This window comes from Gossypium raimondii, chromosome 3, assembly GCF_025698545.1.
Source record: "Gossypium raimondii isolate GPD5lz chromosome 3, ASM2569854v1, whole genome shotgun sequence".
NCBI lineage: Eukaryota > Viridiplantae > Streptophyta > Magnoliopsida > Malvales > Malvaceae > Gossypium > Gossypium raimondii.
The window spans coordinates 2,573,111-2,596,984 of record NC_068567.1 but is presented as its reverse complement, the minus strand read 5'-3'; the positions used below and the strand labels follow the sequence as shown (position 1 = coordinate 2,596,984).

The 23,874-nt window shown below is 32.7% G+C and overlaps 3 protein-coding genes and 1 long non-coding RNA gene across 4 annotated transcripts in view; 1 reads left to right on the top strand and 3 right to left on the bottom strand.

The window, feature by feature from the left end:
- Nucleotides 1-3,562: 3,562 nt before the first annotated feature.
- LOC128039706 (receptor-like protein 7) lies at nt 3,563-21,811 on the bottom strand. Its single transcript, XM_052627927.1, has 2 exons — nt 20,054-21,811; nt 3,563-3,664 (listed from the first exon to the last, which is right to left on the bottom strand). The coding sequence occupies exon 1, from the start codon at nt 21,809-21,811 to the stop codon at nt 20,666-20,668; it is 1,146 nt and encodes a 381-aa protein (XP_052483887.1). The 3' UTR covers nt 3,563-3,664; nt 20,054-20,665.
- Nucleotides 13,960-14,757, top strand: LOC105796499 (uncharacterized). Its single transcript, XR_001134463.2, has 2 exons — nt 13,960-14,127; nt 14,446-14,757. It is a non-coding gene; the product is annotated as an uncharacterized LOC105796499 (long non-coding RNA).
- LOC105796495 (receptor-like protein 7) overlaps nt 17,425-23,874 on the bottom strand; it is a 44,573-nt gene continuing 38,123 nt past the window's right edge. Inside the window, exon 3 of the transcript XR_008194179.1 lies at nt 17,425-17,524. The gene's annotated coding sequence lies outside the window, so the exon portion shown is untranslated. The remainder of the gene's footprint in view (nt 17,525-23,874) is intronic.
- Nucleotides 17,521-20,054, bottom strand: LOC105796496 (receptor-like protein 43). Its single transcript, XM_052627928.1, has 3 exons — nt 17,973-20,054; nt 17,748-17,832; nt 17,521-17,663 (listed from the first exon to the last, which is right to left on the bottom strand). The coding sequence occupies exon 1, from the start codon at nt 19,499-19,501 to the stop codon at nt 18,572-18,574; it is 930 nt and encodes a 309-aa protein (XP_052483888.1). The 5' UTR covers nt 19,502-20,054; the 3' UTR covers nt 17,521-17,663; nt 17,748-17,832; nt 17,973-18,571.

Sequence of the window (23,874 nt, the reverse complement as noted above, 5' to 3'; positions counted from 1 at the left end):
CACTCTTTGCCGAGCTTCACCTCTTCAAAGTTACTTGGTTCAACTATGGCTATATGAGCCCTTTCATAAATCTCACCATTGATCTTGTTCCTCCGACCGGTTCATCATCAATGTCCATTTCAGAACACTTTGTTCGCTCACTTGGTTTGTTGTAAGTTCTTCGAAACTTCCTCGTGTTCATGCCTTTCCCGGCCAACATGACCTTTCATCAAATACCACATCCCCGCCATCGACACTTTGTTTGTTGAAGGATCCAAGATCCTATAGCCTTTCTTAACAATGTCAGAGCCCACCGTAAGACCGTGTCGAGCCCTTTCGCATAATTTGTCCCTTTTAACAGCGGTACATGTGTGTAACATATGCATCCAAAGACCTTCGATGAGCCGTTGATGGCTTGAAGCCAAACCAGCCTCGAATGGAGTCTTCGATCCAAAGCCTTGGTTGGAAGTCTATTTTGAATGTATGTTGCAAGATAATCGCTTCGCCCATAGTGCTTTAGGCGATTCTTCGAATCATTAAGCACCGCCATATCCATTAAGCTCCTATTCTTCCTTTCACTTACACCATTCTCGCTGAGGTGTATAAGTGTTGGTAAGTGGTTTTGATGCCCGCCTTATCACGAAGGCTTGGAACCGAAATGAGGTGTACTCGGTCCCATTATCGACCTTATGGTCTTCACTTGCACTTTGTTTCGCCTCACAGCAGCTTTAAACTTCCAAAACACAAGGGCCACTTCGATTTCTTTTAAGTAAAGCCAAGAATATCTAGAGAAATCATCAACAAACAAAGATGAAGTACTGCTTCCACTTAGTGACTCGATCTTCATAGGGCCACACACATCAAGTGTGCACCAGTTGGAGTTTTTCGAGGCTCTCCAGCTTGATTCATGGAAATGGCAATCGGCTGCTTTTCCTAGTCGACACACTTCACACACATCATCATGGTCCACCGAGTTGATGAAGTTTTCAGCCAGTCTTCTCGACCATTCGGCCATCGATCCGAAGTTGGCATGTCCCACCTTTGATGCCACAACTTAGATTCATCCGATGTGGTCATGTAGGCAATGTCCGACTTCTTTGTCCATCAACCACAAAGCTCTTATCACCATAGGATCGCCATCGCTTTGGATCCACTTGGATCACCGATTTGGCAATCGCTTGTCCTTGAACACCACAGAGTAACCTTTCTCCAAAGAATTGAGCTATCTTGAGTAGGTTTCACAATTTCGTGCACCAGAGCACATTTGAGATCATTTTGGCACTGTGGAGTGCATATCAGCACATCACCTTTGCCTTCAGCTTGAATAAAGTGCCCATTACCAATTTTGACTTTGGTTCTACAGTTTTTGTCTAAAGACTTGAAGATTGCAGCATCAGGTGTCATGTGATTGGTGCATCCACTGTCTAGGAGCCAACCAGATGAAAGCCTTTCCTGAGCAACTGAGCATGACACAGCAAAGACTTGCTCCTCTTGGTCACTGTCCTCCTTAGCTACTCGAGCCTCAGCTTTCATCTGTTGAGACTGGTTCTGTCTTGTTTTGGTCTTGCTCTTGCAAACTCTCTCAACATGACCCTTCTTCTTACAATGTCGACACACAAAGATCTGGATTGAACCAAGATTTTCTTCTGGATGACCAAATTTTCGCAGGTGCTTGCAAGTTTGACCTTCTCTTCTCGCAAAGATCATTCTTTGGCTTGTCTCTCCGTGCCTTCTTGCCTTTGTAGGCGATTTGTCCTTGCTTGAAAGGCACCTTCTTGATGCTCTTCCAGTCTACTTGCTCTCCTCTCGCTCTTGAGCATATAGAGCATTGATCAACTCGGCCGAGGAAATGGTGGATGATCCTTGAGTCCTCGAGAGATGAGATTTTGCCTCATACCTCTCGAGCAGAGTTGCTATTACTTTCTCCACTATCCTAGCTTCATTAAACCGCTCTCCAAGGAGCCCGATGCTATTAACCACGACCATAATCCTGCCGAATATTGTTTGATGCTTTCTTCTTCTTTCATCTTTAAATTCTCAAATCTCTCCTCAAATTCAAGAATCAAGCTGTCGCCTTGTCCTCTCTGTCCCTTGAAACTCTTCTTGCAACTTATCCCAGTTCGTTTTGGTGATTCACAGTGCCATAATCCTTGTGAAAATCACATCCGACATCGAGTTCAATGCAAGACATGGCCTTGTGCCTCTTGGTCCTCTCATCAAGATGTCAGCCTCGATCCGAGCCATCGTTGATTGCCTCTAAGTGGTTCGGTTCAACATCCGAGTTGACCACCTCCCACGGATCATAAGCCCGCAGTAAGTCTTCATTTTGACCACCCATATGTGATAGCCTTCTCCATTGAATACTTGAGGTGCAAATGGTGAAAAGCTTGATGAAGCCATGGATTTGTATAACAGTCCCTTAAGAAATAAGCTCTAGATACCAATTGTTGGTGCAACAATAGAATCAAGCAGACTCAGAAGTATCTTGTCGAGCAAGCCTCGAAACTTGCTGAGCAAATAAACAATTTCGAGTTAAAGAAAGAAGAAAATAAGTGGGGAAATTTGAGAGAATATTGATGAACAAAACCGATTTGATTCATACAAAAAACAATGGCTTGAAGCCAAGACATAACTCAAGCATAAGGCTTGTCAAAATCAACAAGTAATTACCTACCTCCACTAATTACATAGAAACTTGAAATCTTAGCTTGTAAACTTATACAAAAGTGTGTTTACAGCTCATACATAAGCTAATTACATCAATCAGAAAGCTAACTTAGTTAGAAATGAACTAACACTCATTTCATCAACTAAATATAACAAAATGAACAAAATGAGCTTGCATCAGCAGCCCTTGCATCTGTTCCAGCTTTGCTTGGTCTTCATGGCCTGTATGGAATCGAGTGTTGGCTTCATGCTGACCAACTTCAACAGAACCGTCAAGTAAGGCAACTTCTCCAACCAAAAAGGGAATGTATCATTCATCTTGTTGTTTCCCACGTCCAAAACTTCAAGCTGAGTGCATTCAGCTAATGATCTGGGCAACTTCCCTTCTAATCTATTCTCGCTAACTTTAAGAATATATAATTGGGTTGCTTTTGAAAATTTTGGTAACATTCCACTGAAGTTATTTCCTTGCAGATCCAACAAATAGAGATCATTCATTTTGCCTAAGCAATTTGGAATCGTGCCGCTCAAATTGTTATGAGATGCATTGAAATTTCTAAGTTTACTCAAATTGCAAATAGGTCTAGCCAAGGAGGTTTGTGAAGAAGTTGAACTCTGATTGGGTAAAAGTTGGTCCAAAGATGAGATATGGTTATTAGCAAGAAACAGATACCGCAAACTTTTCTTCCACACCCAGTTTGGTATTGCACCACTTATTTTATTATTTGAAAGGTCGAGAACTACTAAATTTTCTAGACTCTTTAAGAACTCCGGAAACACACTTATGTTACAAGATTCCAGATACAATACCCTCAACATTGAAAAAGAGAAGTTTGCATCATTTAAGGGAAGCTGTTTTGGAAAATCAATCACATTGAAAGAAAGGTGTAAGAATGAAAGACTGCTCTTCCACAACCAATTAGGCACAACACCATGGATATGATTGTTAGAAAGATCTAAGTCAACCAACTTGTCTTGCCTTTTAATGAATTCTGGAAATTCAGTAAGGTTGCATGACCTTAGGCTTAGGCTCTCTAACTGGGGAAAAGTAAGACTTCTGTTGTCGCTTTCAATTAACAAGCTTGTGTTGAACAGCGTCAGATACCTCAAGTTCTTGAGATGGACAAACATGTCAAGCTTCATGGAACTGAAGCTATTGCTTTCGATATAAAGCCATTCAAGCCTTGGAAGTTCAAGGATTGACTTTGGGATTGGTCCTGTTAAATAATTATTGCCTATAGATAGTACTTCAATCAAAGAAGAAGATGCATTGGGGAACTCATCAATTTTCCCAACCAATTGATTTTCTCCAAGATAAAAGGTCTTCAACGATGGAAGAGTAAATAAAGAAGAATGTATTGATCCAAAAAGCTTGTTCGTCTCCAAATTGAGATTTTCAAGATTAGGAGCTCCAAATCTATGAAACGAAGGGATTAAACCACTGAAATAATTATATCCAAGATCCAAGTTCACCAGGTGACTAAGATTTGCAATTGACGATGGAATGGGTCCAAAAAAATTGCAACCAGAAAGATGTAAATCTGTTAAGAACTTGAGATTACCAATTGATTGAGGTAGTTTTCCACTGAAATTTGTATAAGAAAGCGACAAACTCTGTAAAGCATTGTTTGCTGGAAATTCTGGCAACTGACCCATAAGTTGGTCATTGCCTGAAATGTCAATGCTTTGAATTTTTGGCAATAAGAGAATTCCGGTTGGAAAATGCCCATTCAAATTGCAATCCCTCAAACTGAGAGAAACCAAACGAGAGGAAATTTCCAAGAAATTGGGAGGTAAATAAGAGATTGGGTTCCCATCAAGGATAAGTTTGGAAAGAAAAGAGAGTCTTGAGAGTGAAGAACATAATGGACCTTCCAAATCACAGTTTGACAGACTCAACACACGCAGGTTGGAAAGTACAAGAGATGTGGTTTCACACCATTTAGCACTTTGAGTTGAAATGTCCACACTATCCAAATAAAGCTCTGTGAGAAACCTCAAATTCTTGATTAATGTCTTGAAGTTTGGATTCTCTAATTTAAGAGGCTGTTGAAGTTCGTAAGGCAATGAAAAACGGTTGTAGAAGCCAGGGTAGAGAACTTTGTAATATCTCAAATAACAAGAATCTTGATTGGACAGATCAAGAGAGACTAACGTTTTTAGGAATGAGATCTCCACTGGAATTTGGCCATGGAAACATGAGCTTGAAAGGTTGAGATGAGTTAGATTTTGGAGTTTATCAAACCCATAGGAAAACAGAGTGGTATTAAAGTTGTTTCCAGCAAGATTAAGGCGTTGAAGACGATGGAGATTGAATATGGAGTGAAAGCTGCCTGAAAGGTTTTTGTAACTAAGATCAATGCCAACGACATGACCATAAGCATCACAAGTGACTCCTTCCCAAGAGCAACAATCAGTGTTGGGGTGCCAAAGCTCAAATTTGGAAGAGAAAGTAAAATGAGGGGCATAGTAAAGATGATGTTGCAATTGCAGCAGAGGAGATCTCTGGTCATCAAGGCATTGCATTGGGAGATGAGTTTGAGGAGGTGAAAAAGACAAGAGAAGAGGAAGGAAGCATGAGAAGAGAAAGAGTGAAGAAATAAGGGAATGAAGAGTGTTCATGTTGGGTGGGTGTGAAGGAGGATTGTGTTTGGCATACAACTTATTTATGAGTGATTGGCATTGCATGCAATTTCTAAGTCATTTTGCCAAATCAAGACTCCATCAAAATACTGTTCCACCACTTAGTCTTTTTGGTCAATTTTTTCCAACATAGGATAATAATTTATTATTTAAAGCTGTTAGTGATGATGCATAAATTATTTATTGTTAGTATTAGAGATAAGTTGTTAAATTCACACTTAATTTACTTTATGTCTTTCCTTTTTGTTAATTTTAATTTTGAAGAATGAGATTTTAATATTTTATGGATCTCATTAAATTATTAATGCCAAGGTTGTAGTTTTCTTGCCCACTCCTTACTCTATATAAATAATCATTTAAATCTAAGTTATTAAAAAGACTAAATTATAGCACTTTAAACCCTATTAGAACCATTACTACGCATAGAATGAGCAAAGATGACAATTCAACTGATATTTTGAGTTTAAATTATATATTTTAGGTATCGACTTTTTAGCACAAAAATTACAAATATTTTAACTTTAATTTATTTAAACTCGTAAATTTTATCATTTTATGTTATATATAATTATTTCTACATCATTTAATTTTTTTTAAATAAAAAAATTACAATTTAATTTTTTAAGTAAACTTTGTTATAGCACCAGAAATATAAATTTTAACTTATAATATAAAATCAATTTTTTAAGATGAAAAGATCACTTTTGAAGGGACATGGACGGAAGCGTCAGTCCCGTAGTACGGAGAAACGATAAACATTTGTTGAGAAGGCTAAGTGCGGATTCTAAGCCTCATGAACCCTTTTTGGGGAATCTCGACAACATTTGGCTAAATGAATTTAATGGCTCATGCTTTTTGGGGAAAAATAAATAAACTTAATAAAAATGAAATTTTATTGAATAAATGAAAGAAACAAATGCTAAAGCTTTTTGGGAGAGAGAGCTTTTACAGAAAAGATGAGTTAAATCTATGTCACTCCATCCCCTATTTATAGTACTCAAAAGACCTAGTTTATTCCTTTCTAAATTCTAAAAGATAAATAAAGATAAAAGCTAGAATTAAATCTAAATAATAATCTTAACAATAATCCTAATATAATTAAAATTCAAATAGAGTCTTGTGTTTATAAAATCTCTTTTTTGAACTATTGCCCCCAAGTTTTCCACACTTTGCATTTTCGGCACCATTTCTTTCCTATTTTGCATCCTGACCCATTTTATCTTCAAATTCATGATTTTTGCCCCTAAATTTTATTTTTCCTTCAATTTAGTCCCTACAATATAAAAACCATAAATAGCTCAATTTAGTAGGATCATACTCAAAATAAAATATATATGTAATTAATATATAAAGATATGTCATTCCGAGTATTATCAACAACGTTCAACCATTGTGTACAAATCAAGTCACATTATAAAGACAAAATTATAGTAAGTTTCTTAGTTGGATGAGTGGAAATTTTGATGATACAATATATACAACTTTTCACTTTTAAAAGAAACATTTTTAAATTTCGCTTTCAAACTTTCTTAGACTGTATTTGGAGGAGAAATTTGGAGAAAAATTTCATTTCTATATTATTATTTAATTTTAATATTTCTTATGTTTTATATTATTAAAAATATTTATAATTTGATTTGAGTTGTATTTTACAATTTAAATAACTTGAATAATTCAAACAAAAATTGGTGTACATGCTCCTTTGGTCCTTGTCAATTTTAAAATTTAACAACTTGATCTCTCTCAACCAAAATTACAAAATAATTTAAAATAATTTTCAAAATATTCAAAATAATTTTAAAATTCAAAATATTCATAAAAATTCCAAAATTTTATATTTTTAAAAATTAAAATATTTTTTTATTTTACATTTTGGGGAGATGAGATTGAGAAAGAGAGGATGAGAAGAGAAAGAAGAAAGGTAGAAAAGGTGAAACAAGGAAATGGAGTCTCATGTTGGTTGGGTATGAAGAAGGATTATTTTCATGCAACATTTTATACATAAATTTGTAGTTTCCATAAAACATTATCCTTTTACTTAATAATTAATTCCAATGCATATCATTATTTACAAAAGTAAAGGTAATATGGAAATTTTTGAAATATTTTAATTAAATCCTTAAATTAGTTATGATGATTCAATGTGCAAACTATTTAAATTTTGGTTAAAATATGTTGTTAGTTCTTGTATTTTGGTCAAATTTAAGATTTAGTTCATATATTTAAAAGTTAAAATCTCAGTGCAATCATTAAATCGCAAGTATTTTTGTAAAACTTGTCAACTTGAAATTTTGATTAACGTGTCATCTTATGGCGTGACATATGATTGATAAAATAAACATATTAAACTGATAAATTTTGACAAAAACTATCAACGATGATAATGGCTTGATTATGATTTTTAAATTGAAAAGTAGAAGAATTGAATTTTTAACTTTTAAAGTATAGGGATCAAATGTTAAAATTAAAAATTAAAAAATATGTTAATTTTTTAAAAAAATACATAAAATTGGAGTAAAATGTTTGACAGGCGTGTGGAAATATTGCAGCCTATTGCCCTATTGTTGCTTTATGCAATTAATCTTTTATTGGCCAAACAAACATGAGAAATGAGTGGCAAAAGTAATTCCAATTTCCAATTATATAATGGTAACCACTAAAAGCAAAAGTAGTGGGAAACATCCACCAAATCAACAAAGAGAAACTGCAAAATCATTGATTTCAAACCCATGAATCTTCCCCATATTTTAAAGTCATCCTAATTTACAATTTTAAAATTTTTCATACTCTCTTCTTACTCTTCATATCAATTTCTTTATGTTTCACACTTATTTTGCTTTACCAATGTCTTTTTTGTTTTTCCATTTGTTAATTCCAATTTTGAGCATGATATTTGATTGGAATTTGTTGGGTTGTTTTCTAGTCACCATCAGCCCGACTTTAGGGTAGTTTGGGAGTGTGGCCGTCTAGGGCTCTAAAAATTTCTTTTTTTGATACAATGCCTAAAACTACCCAGTCTCTTCCCAATCCATAAATAGGAGGATAATGCACTTCGGCGTACTCGAACCCACGTCCTTCTGTTAAAATAAAAATCTAAGTAAAATTATAAAACTAATCCCTACAATTTTTGTTTTGAATGAATTTAATTCTTTTGGCTTTTATTTCTACCGGGGATAGTTTCGTTGAAGTAAATGATTTCTTCTCTTAGCTAAGTAATTTTCTCTCGCATTATGAGTACTTCATATTTGCTTCTTTAAATTCAAACCAGAGTCATATCACAGCAAAGGATGATGATGAAGCTATTAGTCTTAATGGATGAATTATTTATTCTTAGTCTTAGCATTAAGGTTTTCAATTCACACTTAATTTGCTTTGCATCTTCAATTTTTATATATATATTTTTTCAATTCTAATTTTGAAATGAGATTTTATTGGTCTTAGTGTTCTTATTGATGCCAATATTTTAGTCTTTCTGTCTCATCCTTATTCTATATATATATGAAAATTTTCTTATATCTAAATTATTAAAAAGACAAAATAGTAGCAATAATAACATAAAACCTTGTTGGAGTCATCACCACGCAGAGAATGAACTGTGTCACCACTCCTGCTGGTTAAATTAAGGAATTGCAAGGCTGTATGATCCACAGGAAAGACAACCCATGGTTGCACATTATTCAGGTCCCATGTCTGCAACTATGGCTCGACCATGATTAGCTAAAGATAATTCAACCACACCCTCTCCTATAACCACATTAAAAATAGTTACATTGATGATAAAGTCCTATAAACCTGATTTTTTTATAGTAAAATCATTCTATTCTTAAGATTTATGATCATAGACTTAACCATAAAACTAAAAAATTTTGCCAACACTATGCTTTCTCAACATCTTGTAAGTTCTTGGACGATGTGAATCTACCAACACCAAGCTATACCATGCTCAGGGGCCGCATAAATTGCAAGATATAGAAGTAAATAAGTTATATACTCCTGGTAAAATATAGAGGGAAAATTAGAAACTAGTGGATTAATCTTGTTAAGATCATTGTCAAGATTCTTAACAGTGTCTCACATGCTAGTGAGGTCAACTGCCGGTGGCACTCCAGTATAATCCTAAGATAATAAGATTTCATGCAAATTACATGTAAGAGAACATGAGCCACCTTAAACAAGATGTAGACTTGCTTCGATGATAAGCCTTTGCACCTTATGCATATCCTTTCTGTACTTTATGTTGGCAATGCACGTTTTCTTTTCCATATAATAGATAACAAACTGCAATCAACACGCCTTACTGTCTTCTTAGACCATTAGCCTAAAAATTAGAACATGAAGCTTCTCATTTATCTACCAACAATCATGTCTTTCATATGCTTAAACTTAATTCAAGCATGATTAAAGAAGATGTCAAGGAAAAGATAATTAGTTAGAAAGTTTTACCATTGTTTTCAAAGATAAAGTTAACGATCTTTGCTTGAGTTTGTCCTGTTTCAAAGAGGCACATCTAGCAGTGGTGTCTCTTTGCAGAATCACTCTGTTAAATGTGGCTTTCATCAACATCAACTCATCATATTATCTTCCAAGCTGCACAGAAATAATTTGAAAATAAAATTCTGAACTAAAGAGTAAATTCATATTAAAGAAGGCTTGGAAAAGCCATGATCCTGGTTTATAATATAGCATTATTGGCATGAAAGTTCAGTGCTAGAGACAAATTACGTACCCCAAATGGCTGTGAATTGAAGCAAAAATGAATCTCACAAGGGAGATTCTTGATATTAGATTTTGCATATCAAGTATGCTGCTCATGTTCAACTCACAATATTCATATAGCATTTCAAAACTCATCCTTACCATAAATGAGTTCGATTAAATTAAAGAAGATTGGTAGCCAAGACATTGGGGAGTTTGGCCACTGCTACAAAATCGAGAGAAAAAAAAAGAATTTCAGTATCTGGATTTAAGAATTATGGATTAGTTGCTCTAACAGAGGAATGCTTCCTAGGAAATAAGTTATAGAAAGGATTTACATGAATCATATAGAAGTGAGTCTATGTAAGTGCATCATCACAAACAGCCAAGGACCCTTTTGTCGCTTCTTTCATTGCTCTTTTCGAAGAGTCTTTTGGAGTTGCAAACCTAATGAGCCGTTTCAGCTTAGCCTGTTTCAGTACCTCTTGCATTGCGAAATGATAAAATGAATGTCAATGCTACAAGCCTACGACTACAAATACCATATGATAGCGAAGTGTGTCAAGGGACAAAAAATAAGCTTAGGAAATTCAGAGTTAGTTTGTAACATCAATCTTTTCAAAATATAAGCCAACGACTACAAATACCATATGATTTTGAATAATTTGTGAAAGATAATGGTTCTTGCAGTTTTTTAATTTTAGTTATTAATATTTTTATCACTTTTCAAAGATAAATTAAAGAAGTGCTTTAGGTTGTTTGCCAACTCTGGAAAGCACACCACATTGTAATTAAGACATCATTTAGAATGCCAAATTGGATTGAGTCCCTTACGTTATATCCACTGCTTTGCATTCGCATTCAAATATAACTGGCTTTTTATTGGTTGAATTGGATTCGAAATATAAACAATTAATTTTTTTTTGAAAAAATCATTTAATTGAACATTATAAGTATGAGTTAACTCAACAGAGTCGGATTAATTATCTGATTTTGTATTGAAAATCATATAATAAACATGTCGTTGTTAAATAGTTGAGATTGGATTTTTTTTTCATTATCCAATCCAAGTGTTCTTATTGATGCCAATGCCAATGTTTTGGATGCTTAAAATATTTGGGTTTGGATTTTTTTTCATGTGTTTGATGCTTAAAATATTTTAGATGCGGGCTGCCTTGATTTTATATCATAATTGCTTATATATAATTTAATTTTTTAAATGTAGAAGTGTAGCATTACAATCTTTTAATTAAACTTTGGTATAGCACCCAAAAATAAATTAACTTATATGTGAAATCAATTTACCAATAAGCATTTTAGTCCTAATTTATTAATGAGTATGCAACTTATGAATATGTTAGGATTTATCAAAGGTTAATTCACTTGATGTCCCTAAACTATGGATTATATTTTAAATTGAACTCTAAACTTAAAAAATTTAATTAAGTCCTCAAACTCTAAATCACATTCTAATTTGAACTTTTTAATTTTGGATTAACAAAGAAAATAATAGTGTGAGATATTGTTGGCCTTTGGCTAACATTGGAAAGCATACCAGATTCTAAGATGACATTTCTTTCACCATATTTTAATTCTTATTTTTACCATATTATTACACACAAAGTTTAATTGAATGGTATTTTTCAAAGTAATAAAATTATCATTAAAAAAGATAAATAGACTACTGTAAAAACAAGTGTTGGGCTGAACTAAAACCCGAATCAACAGGTCTACCCTTTGCACCCGGACTTAAAGCCCAACACATGATTAATAAAATATAAAGCTAATGTCTCTTTGGAAGAGCAAAGGGTGGGAGTAGCAACATCTGCATCTCTTTACACAATTAGTCCAATGTCCATTAGATAAGGCTTTCATCAGCATCAAGCTATTAAATCTCCTCAGCTGTTAGGATCATTGTTGGGATCACTGCCTAGATTCTTCATGTACCTCGTAACTGTTCATTCCATGTCTTGGATCAAGTACCTATGCACTTCAACAAGGTAAATTTTTCATTGCCACAAGAACAAATACAATATGATATGATAGTGAACTTTGTGAGAAAAAATGCTTGTAGTCATTGTCGAAGTGATCGGGTCACCTCGTAATTTGATCGCTTTGATTTTCTAAAATAAATATTTAAGGTCTACAAAATTCAAGAAACGGGTTCGGGAGTCAATTACGCACGAAGAAGGATTAGCACCCTTGCGACATTTAAAATTAGTACTTAGTTGATTAATTAAAGTCTTAGTGTCATGAATTAAAAAAATTGAAGAGAGTTTAAAACATGATCGCACTTTGCATCATGTTACTAAAAATCACTTGAATAAATCAAAAATATATGTAAAAGGCCCTCTTATCTCGAGGTAACAAAAGGTTATATCCCGTAAATTAGGATACGACATCTCAAATCTTTGAAAATAAGCTTGCTCTTTATTTAAATTATTATATAAATTTCACGTGTTTTAATTTTAAAAAGATATTTGGTCATCTAAGTTTAACAAGAAAGCCAAGCCCCGTAAGTTAGGGTACGACTTCTTGAATCCCCAAATACAAAACATTGTCCTTGTCGAAACCATCTTTTTTGAAAACAAAAATTTAGTTGTCGACTTTAAAAAACAAAAATTGGAGTCGCCACCGATCCTTTATTGAGGTGTGATCGGCTCACCTTAAAAACGACTCTGGTCTACGAAATTTGAGAAAACAGGTTCGGGAGTCAGTTACGCACGAGGAAGGATTAGCACCCTCGTAACGCCCAAAAATCGGTACCAAATTGATTATTTAATATCTTAATGTCGAGGGTTAAAAAGATTTTTAAAATTCAAATGATGAAATCTGAAAAGGATAATCAATTATTCAAGTCATGTGAAGAAATTGAGACCCAATACGTTAGGGTACAATTTCTCAAAATCCCTGAATTTTGAATATCACTTTTGCCTTATAAGTAAATATTCGTTTCGAGGAAGCAATTATGTCATGCCCAATACGTTAGGACATAACAAATTAAGTTCCAAAAATGATTTTTACTTATATATTTTAAATAACAAATATTCTCGGTCATTTGGAATTAACAAAGAAAATCGGAACCCAATGCGTTAGGGCTCAATTTTCCTCGAAAATCCCTAACTTTGAATATCGTTTTTTATTTTGAAAACCTTTGAATCATAAAAATAATTTTAATGTTTTGATAAAATCAAAATATTTATTTTTTTAAAGTATGACAAAATATTGATGCATATATATTCATGTATACAAAAATAATAAACATAATAAATAAATAAATAAATAAATAAATAAATATATGTATATATATAAAGTTTATAAAACTAAAATATAAGCATAATATTTAGTAATTATAAAAATATTGACATATGTATGTATATATATATATAATTTAACGGATATATTTATAAAAATATGGAATAACATAGGTATATGTGTATATATATTATAAAAATATTTATTTTGGATCATAAGGTATAAAAATATAAATATTATAAAAATATATACGCATACATACGAATATAAAGCTAAGAAAAATAAAATAATAATAAAATATATGATATGTATATAGTATATATTTAAAACATTTTAAAAGGTATATGTGTATATTAAGAGGCATATGCGCATATAAATAAATATAATAATAATATAACATATAATAATGAACTAATAACCATACAGTAATAATAACGTCAATGAACCATATTGACAATATAATAAAAACTAAAAATAATAAATTAAGGATTAAATTAAAAAAAAATCAACAGAATTTAAAAAGCTAATTACAAAATAACATGAAAGGGAGTAAATTAAAACACGCACAACAGGGGGAGGACTGAACGAGACATTTACCCAAACCTACAATGTTGCGCAGCATAGGACCAATTTAAAACAATTATAAAACATGCAGTAAAATTTAAAGGAAATATAAATTTAATTTAAACAACCCCAAAAAGCAAAGGACCAATCGCGCAAATGGCCCCTTTTGAACCCCTATAAAAGCCCATTTTAAAACCCTAAAGCCATTCCCTTTCTCTGCCATTTTTGTGGTGCGCCGCAACTCCTCTCAAAGTCCCCTTCTCTGCCGCTCCGACTCCGACCAGACAACGGCGAAAAGAGGCCTTCAATCGCCTCCAAAAAACAGTAAGCCCTCCTATTTTCCCCTTATCCCTTTTTGTTATTCAAAGAAATCAAAGAAAAACAAGATAAAAGAATAAAAACAGTAAAAAGAAGCAAGGAAAAGAAACCTGAATTCGTCACCTTCAAAATGTTTTTTCTTTCTCTGGTATTTCTTTTTCAGTTTTCAGCAAAAAATTTGCTAACCCCTATTACAGTTTTTCGATATATGTGTGTGTAACCCTTTTACAGATTTGATTTGGCTTTAAATAGCCAAAATAACGAAAAGAAAAAAAAACCCCCGAGAACCTCTTTTCCACCTTTTACTGTTCGTGGTTATTGCAGGTACAAACGTGTGGCGTGCGCGAGTGCTGAACGTGGAGTGATGTAGAGCTGGAGATTGCTGCGACTTGGGGCGTTGTTGTGAGAGAAGAACGTGGGCAGTTGCGGCGCTGGCTTGCTAACTGCTAGGGTTTCTGATTTTGTTTTGTTTGGGCCACTCTGTAATTGGGTCACAAAAAATGGGCTTTTAATTCAGCTATTGGGTCGGGGTGTTATTGGGTTAAAAATGGGTTTGTAATTTATTGTATTTTTATTTTAAGGTTTATGTATTTGGGCCCGGGCTAAAATGGCCTATTACAGCCCTAATTTTAATTATTTCTTATAAGTTGTGTAAAAAACGGATTCACTATTTAACACAATACGAGATTGGGCCATAGTGAGGAGCAAATAAATATATCTAAACCTAAGGGAAAATATGGTTAGGTCTAAAATAAAAATAAAATGGCTACACGAATAAAGAGAAAAGAAATCGAAATGGTCATGGTAAAAATGATAATAAGTAGGTAGTTGAGATCACGTTAATATAATAGTAATAATGCAACACAAATTGATTATAATAATAACGATAATGACTATAATATGATTGATATTTTATTTAATAATATAATGAAAAATAATAATAACGCAACACCAATTTATAATAACGGTATAATAATATGCATAATAAAATATAAAAGTATAGCAATAATAATATTAATATGCATAAACAAATAATAATAATAATAATGAAAATGATAATATAAATGACAACAATAATAATAACAATAATAATAAATAATCTATTTTTCTAAGTACATAAAAGGTAATAAATAATGGAATAATAACAATAATAAAGGCAAAATAAAAAATGCACAATAAAAGGAAAATACAAAAAGCAAGCCAATTAAAAATAAAAACAAAAGGAACAATAAGTAAATAAATAAATAATGTAAAAAATTGATTAAAATTGAAAATAAATAAATAATAAATGAAACAGTTTGTAAAAAAATTTGAAGTTAAATAAACTAAGGATCGTATTGAAATTGGAATAAAATTAAGGGGTATACATTGTAAATAAAAATAGGCTAATAAGGATTCAAATGTAACACGTTAAAAAAACATGGACCGAATAGGAAAATATCCTTTGCCCTTATGCAGGACTAAAATGAAATAAAATTAAAATTTCGTGGTAAAATTTTCCTTTTTACTTTCCTCTCTCTATCGGCCTCCCGAGCTTAGATCTGTCGATCACCGTCCGAAAAAATAAGAAAGTTTTGATTTTTTTTTTCTTTTTTTGTTCTTTTTTCAAAATAAATAAATAAGAGAAAAAAGATCACCTTTTGAAAGTTTTTTTTTTGTTTCTTTTATTTCTTTTTCCCCTTTTTTTCTTCAAAAACAAAAAAGCCCCTTACAAATCTGTCCAAATGGCTTTTATAGCCGTTTCATACAATTTTTATATTTTTTCACTGTTATTGCTTCTGATTCTGTCTTTTCCTTGCAGGAGTAGTTGGTGGCTGACGTGGGAGGAGCGGCGGCTTGGGTTCGGTTAGCTACTATATTTTTTTTTTTAGGCTTTCGGGCCTTTTAAATTTGTGTCTGATATTTTTTTCTGTAATGGACTTGGACTTACATTGGATTTTTATTTATTTGGGTTTCATTTATGGGCCGGGCAGAATTTTCCCAACCGAGTGATTTTCTCCAAGAGACAGGGTCTTAAATGATGGAAGAGTGAAAGAAGAATGTATTGATCCAGAAAGCATGTTCCCTCCCAGATATAGGTTGACCAGATTTGCAATTGACGATGGAATGGGTCCAAAAAATTTATGGTATGAGATATTATTGGACTCAGGTCTTAGCCTTTTGGCACTGCATGCAAATGTCTAAATCTTTTTTACCCCATGAAAATAATGTTTAGCAAGTTTCTTAGGTAGTTGAGATGGATTGATGGGCTCAAGTAGTGGAAAAAATTAATTTCAATTAAATTTTTTTTTCAAAGTTTATCAAGCCAATTAAAACACTATGAGATTAAGCAACATATAATTTTTATTTTTTGTAAATAAATATTTGAACAAAGAGAATGGATTGTATAAAACTGTGATTCCATGTCATCCTTATCCCTCTCTAATAGGAGAATAACAAATCAGATTTTTCTCTTGATTTTTAACTTTTCCTCTTAGAAAATTCAAATCTAATTAAAATGCTACAAATCGAATAAAAATCTAATTTGTCATTCCTCTTCTATTAGGAAGGATAGAGATAACGTGAAATCACAGCTTTATACCATCTTTTCCTTAAATAAATTCTTTTAAATGTTTTACAATGATAAAATTGTCCCTTGAATTAATTCTTATAAATGTTTTACAATAAGAGAATTGATTTTCTTTATTAAGGTCACATATTTATTTCTAATGTTTTAGATTGTTTGCCACACACCACATTATAAGGCATCATTTCTTTCATATATTTTAATTTTTATCATAATTTACTTTTGTCTAAATCCAAATGAGCATTTTTAGTACTAATTTATTAATGAGTATGGAACTTATAAATATGTTAGGATTTAGCAAAGGATTAATTCCTTAAATTATGGATTAAATTTAAAATTGACCTCTAAATTTAAAAATAAAATTTAATTAAGTCCTCAAACTATAAATAACATTCTAATTTGAAAATTTTAATTTCGGACTAACAAAGAAAATATTAGTGTGAGATATTGTTGGCCTTTGGCTAACATTGGAAAACATACTAGATTTTAAGACATAATTTATTTCATTAAATTTTAATTATTATTATTATTATTATCATATTATTACCTAATTCAACCATATTTTTTGAAATTAATAAAACTATCACTGAAACAATAAATAAACTAGTATAAAAATAAGTGTCGGGCTGAATTAAAACCCGGACCAACAGGTCCACCCTTTACACCCGATCCTAAAGCCCAACACGTAATTGATAAAATATAAAGCTAATGTCTATTTGGAAGAGCAAAGGATGGAAGTAGCAGCATCTGCGTCTCTTTACACAATCAATCCAATGTCCATTAGGTATGACTTTCATCAACATCATGCCATCAAATCTCCTCAGCTGTACAAATATTCTGAAGATAAAAAAATTTGAAGTAAAAGTAAATTATATATAAAAGAGAGCTTCGGCAGCCATTTCCTTGTTTATAATATCATTATTAGCATGGAAATTCAGTAGCACTGAAACATTGCATCCCCCAAATCCACAGGTACCTGGATGCAAAATGAATAAACACTTATTTATACTCATGGAAAACTACAACAGGAAAAAAGTGCATATAAAGCAAAATTACAAACCAGTGGATTGATCTTGTTAGGATCATTGCCTACATTCTTCATGAACCTCACAATTGTACATTCCATGTCCTGCTTCAAGTACCTCCTGCATTGCTCAATGGTAACATCAAATTACAAGTACGATATGACAGTGAACTTAGTAAAGACAGCAAAAAAATGAGGTTATGAAAACCTATATATATAAATCAACAACTATCTGTTCAAATTAGAAAGACAAACGCTTACCAGCTAATTTTGAAGCAAGAATTCTGATGGAGTCACCTACATCTTCTTCTATTTCTTTTACCACACTTTTTGAACTTGTTAACCCATTTGTTTCCCAACTCATTCAGCACTGTATATCCAATACATAGCCCAACCACTAATCCACTAGCATAACCTATCAACGCAATTTTCCAAGTAGACACAGCATATAACCATGAATCTTCATCTTCCCCTGGAGGTGGTGGCATTGGAAGACCAACTTCATTGCATTTCCTTGACAATGGCAGCCCACACAATTTTGGGTTCCCACGGTAAAAATCATTTGTAAATGTAATGAATTGGTTGCTTTGCGGTATAATCCCTTCGAGTTGGTTGTAAGACAAGTTCAATGCTGCTAAGAAAGTTAAACTTGTAAGTTGTGCAGGAATCTTCCCTGACAGCTCATTCTGTGAGAGATCCAAAGATTCAAGATCTTTTAGATTTTCAAGTGCTAATGGGATTTCACCAGAAAAGCCATTGTTGGATAAGTTCATCACTCTGAGTGACCTCAGCATTTGTATCTCTTCTGGTATTCTCCCATGGAAACTATTGTTGGAAAGGTCAAGACAAGTAAGAACAGTTCAGATTTTTTGGTAAAATAGTTCAACCCCCCTGTTAACAATTGTCACAGAGTCTTTATAATAGACGTCCCCAATGTAAACCCGCTTAGCCTTTTCGTCATTAGTCATCTTCGCCATTGCCTTCAAACTCTGCAAAAATTCAATGGACAAGTCACCTGAAAAATGGTTGGAAGCAATGTCCAATATGCGTAGCTTTGGAAACCCACATTCCGTGTCGATTTTTGAAATTGTGCCGTAGAATCTGTTTGCTCGCAAAACGAGAACCTTCAAGGAAGGTAGCTTCTCTAACCAAAATGGGAATGTATCATGAACCATATTATTTCCGAGGTCCAGAACCTCAAGTGCTGTGCAATTGGCTAATGATCTCGACAGCTTCCCTTCCAATTTATTCCCACCTATTTTGAGTGACCTTAGTCGAGTGGGTTGAAGGAAATCAATGGATAGTTCACCAGAAAACTGGTTTGAAGCAATGTCCCAGACATCCAAAGTTGGGAAAACAGATTTATGTTTGAAATGTTTAATTTGACCATAAAATCTGTTTTCCCGCAATATTAGAACCCTCAAGTAGGGCAATTTCTCCAACCAAAAAGGGAATGTATCATTCATCTTGTTCTTTCCCACGTCCAAAACTTCAAGCTGAGTGCATTCAGCTAATGATCTAGGCAACTTCCCTTCCAGTCTATTCTCACTAACTTTCAGAAATTGCAGTTGGGTTGCTGTTGAAAATTTTGGTAACATTCCACTGAAGTTATTTCCTTGCAAACGCAACAAAATCAGAGCACTCATATTGCCCCAGCAATTTGGAATTGGGCCACTCAAATTGTTATAAGATACATCGAAAGTGTCAAGTTGACTCATATTGACCAAGCAATTTGAAATTGAGCCACTCAAATTGTTACAAGATGCATCGAAAGTGTAAAGTAGACTCATATTGCATAACCAATTTGAAATTGGGCCACTCAAATTTTTATAAGATGCGTCGAATTCTTCTAAATTTTTTTTGACTCTTTAAGAACTCTGGAAACGCACTTATATTACAGGATCTCAAATCCAATCTTGTCAACATTGGAAATAAGAAGTTTGCATCATTTAAGGGAAGCTGTTTTGGAAAATCAATCACATTGAAAGAAAGGTTTACCCTTGAAAGGCTGCTCTTCCAGAACCAATGAGGCACAACACCATGGATATGATTGTTAGAAAGATCTAAGTCAACCAACTTGTCTTGTGTTTTGATGAACTCTGGAAACGCACTTATGTTGCAGGATCTCAAATCCAAGTCTGCCAACATATGAGAAGTTTGCATCATTTAAGGGAAGCTGTTTTGGAAAATCAATCACATTGAAAGAAAGGTCCACCCATGAAAGACTGCTCTTCCACAACCAATTGGGCACAAAACCATGGGTATGGTTATTAGAAAGATCTAAGTGAACCAACTTGTGTTGCCTTTTAATGAATTCTGGAAATTCAGTAAGGTTGCATGACCTTAGCCCTAGGCTCTCTAATTGGGGAAAAGTAAGACTTCTGTTGTCGCTTTCAATTAACAAGCTTACGTTGGATAAGTAGAGACGCTTTAAGTTCTTAAGTTGGACAAACATGTCAAGCTTCATGGAACTGAAGCTATTGCTTTTGATATAAAGCCATTCAAGCCTTGGAAGTTGAAGGATTGACTTTGGGATTGGTCCTGTTAAATAATTATTGCCTATATATAGTACTTCAATCAAAGAAGAAGATGCATTGGGGAACTCATCAATTTTCCCAACCAATTGATTGTCTCCAAGATTCAAGATCTTCAACGATGGAAGAGTAAATAAAGAAGAATGTATTGATCCAGAAAGCTTGTTTAATGTTGAAGAATAAATTGAGATCGGGATTGAAATGAGAATAAGAGAGAAAATTCAGAGAGAAAAAAAACAGTAGGAAGAAATAGAGACTGAAAACAGGATTCAAAATTGCCTGCCTTTCCTTTTCGGTCACAAATCATATATGGACAACCATAACCGCTATACTGCAATAGACAAAACGCATCCGTTTTGACTAAGTAAAACTCACCGTATCACTAAGCCACTTAAATGAAACGCAGCGTTTAACTAAGTATTATTTTAACAGTCTTAACAGAAATATAAACAAAGATGTGACCGTTAATGAAACCATAACATTTAATCTTAGATCCAAGTTCACCAGTTGACTAAGATTTGCAATTGACGATGGAATGGGTCCAGCAAAATTACAATAAGAAAGCTCTAAGTTTGTCAGGAACTTAAGATTACCAATCGACTCAGGTAGTTTTCCACTGAAATTTGTATAAAAAAGTGACAAAATCTGTAAAGCATTGTTTGCTGGAAATTCTGGCAACTGACCCATAAGTTGGTAATTAGCTGAAATGTCAATGCTTTGAATTTTTGGCGATAAGAGAATTTCAGTTGGAAAATGGCCACTCAAATTGCAACCCATTAAACTGAGAGAAACCAAATGAGACGAAATTTCCAAGAAATTGGGAGGTAAATAAGAGATTGGGTTCCAATCAAGGATAAGGTTGGAAAGAAAAGAGAGTCTTGAGAGTGAAGAACATAATGGACCTTTCAAAACACAGTGTGACAGACTCAACACACGCAGGTTGGAAAGTACAAGAGATGTGGTTTCACACCATTTAGCACTTTGAGTTGAAATGTTTACCCCATCCAAATAAAGCTCTGTGAGAAACCTCAAATTCTTGATTAATGTCTTGAAGTTTGGTTTCTCTAATTTAAGAGGCTGTTGAAGTTCGTAAGGCAATGGATCATAGTAGTTGCGGACGCCTCTATATGGGTCAAGAATGATGTAGTATCGCGAATAACAAGAATCTTGATTAGATAGATCAAGAGAGACTAACCTCGTTAAGTATGAGATATCCACTGGAATTTGGCCATGGAAACATGAGCTTGAAAGATTGAGATGGGTTAGATTTTGGAGTTTGTGAAACCCATAAGAAAGCAAAGTGGTATTAAAGTAGTTTCCAGAAAGATTCAAGCGTTGAAGATGACGGAGACGGAAAATGGAGTGAAAACTGCCGGAAAGGTTTCTATTACTAAGATCAACGCCAACGACATAACCAAGAGCATCACAAGAGACTCCTTTCCAAGAGCAGCAATGAGTGTAGGGATCCCAAAGCTCAAATTTGGAAGAGAAAGTAAAATGAGGGGCATAGTAAAGATGATGTTGCAATTGCAGCAGAGGAGATCTCTGGTCATCAGGGCATTGCATTGGGAGATGAGTTTGAGGAGGTGAAAAAGACAAGAGAAGAGGAAGGAAGCATGAGAAGAGAGAGAGTGAAGAAATAAGGGAATGAAGAGTGTTCATGTTGGGTGGGTGTGAAGGAGGATTGTGTTTGGCATACAACTTATTTATGAGTGATTGGCAATGCATGCAATTTCTAAGTCATTTTGCCAAATCAAGACTCCATCAAAATGCTGTTCCACCACTTCAGTTAAGTCTTTTTGGTCAATTTTTTCCAACATACAAAAGCAAGGGATAATAATGTATTATTTAAAGCTGTTAGTGATGATGCATAAATTATTTATTGTTAGTATTAGAAATAAGTTGTTAAATTCACACTTAATTTGCCTTACCTCTTTCTTTTTTGCTAATTTTAATTTTGAAGAGTGAGATTTTAATATTTTATCAATCTCATTAACTTATTAATGCCAATGTTGTAGTTTTCTTGTCCACGCCTTACTAAATCAAGTCATTAAAAGACAAAATTATAGCAATAAAATGTACTTTAAACCCTATTAGAACCATTATTACGCATAGAATGAGCAAAGATAATAATTCAACGGATATTTTGAGTTTAAATTATATATTTTAGGTATGGACTTTTAGGAACAAAAATCGATGTTACAAATATTTTAACTTTAAATTATTTCAAACTCGTAAATTTTATCATTTTTATGTTATATATAATTATTTCTACATCATTTATTTTTTAAGTAAATTTTGTTTTAGCACCAAAAAATAAAATTTAACTTATAATATAAATTCAATTTGTTAATTTGTATCCAAGTTGTAAATATGTTATGATTTATCAAAGGGTTAATTTTGGACCGAAAAAATGATAGTTAGAAATATTATAGGACTTTTAAGTCTTAGGTCGTCTTTGGCATTGCATGCAAATGTCTAAGTTTTTATTGCACAAAAACAACGTTCAACCACTGTGTACAAGTCAAGTCACATTATAGATTGATAGACACAATGAGTGAATTTTTTTTATAATAAAATATGTAGAATTTTTCACTTTTGAAAGAAACATATTTAAATTTCAGCTTTGAAACTTCCTTAGAGCATATATGGGTGAGAAATTTGGAGAAATATTTTCATTTCTATATCATTATTTAATTATTATTTTATTTTAATATTTTTTATGTTTTATATTTATTAAAAATGTTTACAATTCGAGTTTCAAGTTAAATTTTATAATGAAAACTCGAATAATTCAAACAATGATTGATGTACATACTCCTTTAGTCCTCATTAATTTTAAAATTAACAAATTGATCTCTCTCAACAAAAATTATAAAATAATTTAACTTATAATGTAAAATTAATTTGTTAATGAGTATCGAATTTGTAAATATGTTATAATTTATCAAAGAATTAAATCACTTTATATCTCAAAATTATACATCGAGTTTTAAATCATAATGGTTTAAATTGAAAATTTTAATATCTTTAATTTTGGACCAAAAATGATAGTGTGGAAATATTATAGGCCTTAAGTATTAAGTATTTGGCATTGTATGCAAATGTCCAAGTAATTAATAATGGACAAAACAACGTTGAACTATTGTGTACAAGTTAAGTCTTAGCTAGATTGATGGACACAATAAGTGAAAATTTTGATGATCCAATATATAGAATTTTCCACTTTTGAAACAAACATATATTTAAATTTCATCTTTAAAACTTTTCTAGACTGTATTTGGATGAGAAATTTGAAGAAAAATTTCATTTCTATATTATTATTTAATTTTAATATTTTTATATTTTCTATTATTAAATATTTTAAGATTTAGTTCATATATTTAAAAAGTTAGAAAGTTAAAATCTCAAGTGCAATCATTAAATCGCAAGTATTTTTTATAAAACTTGTTAACTTAAAATTTTGATTAACGTGTCATCTTATGACGTGACATATGATTGATAGAAATAAACATATTAAATTGACAAATTTTGACAAAAACTATCAACGACGATAATGGTTTGATTATGATTTTTAAATTAAAAAGTAGAAGAATTGAAATTTTAACTTTTAAAGTATATGGATCAAA

Bases quoted from the DNA above. Each gene is read 5' to 3' on its own strand.
- LOC128039706 (XM_052627927.1), bottom strand. From the start codon at position 21,811: ATGCAATGCCCTGATGACCAGAGATCTCCTCTGCTGCAATTGCAACAT.
- LOC105796496 (XM_052627928.1), bottom strand. From the start codon at position 19,501: ATGAGTCTACTTTACACTTTCGATGCATCTTGTAACAATTTGAGTGGC.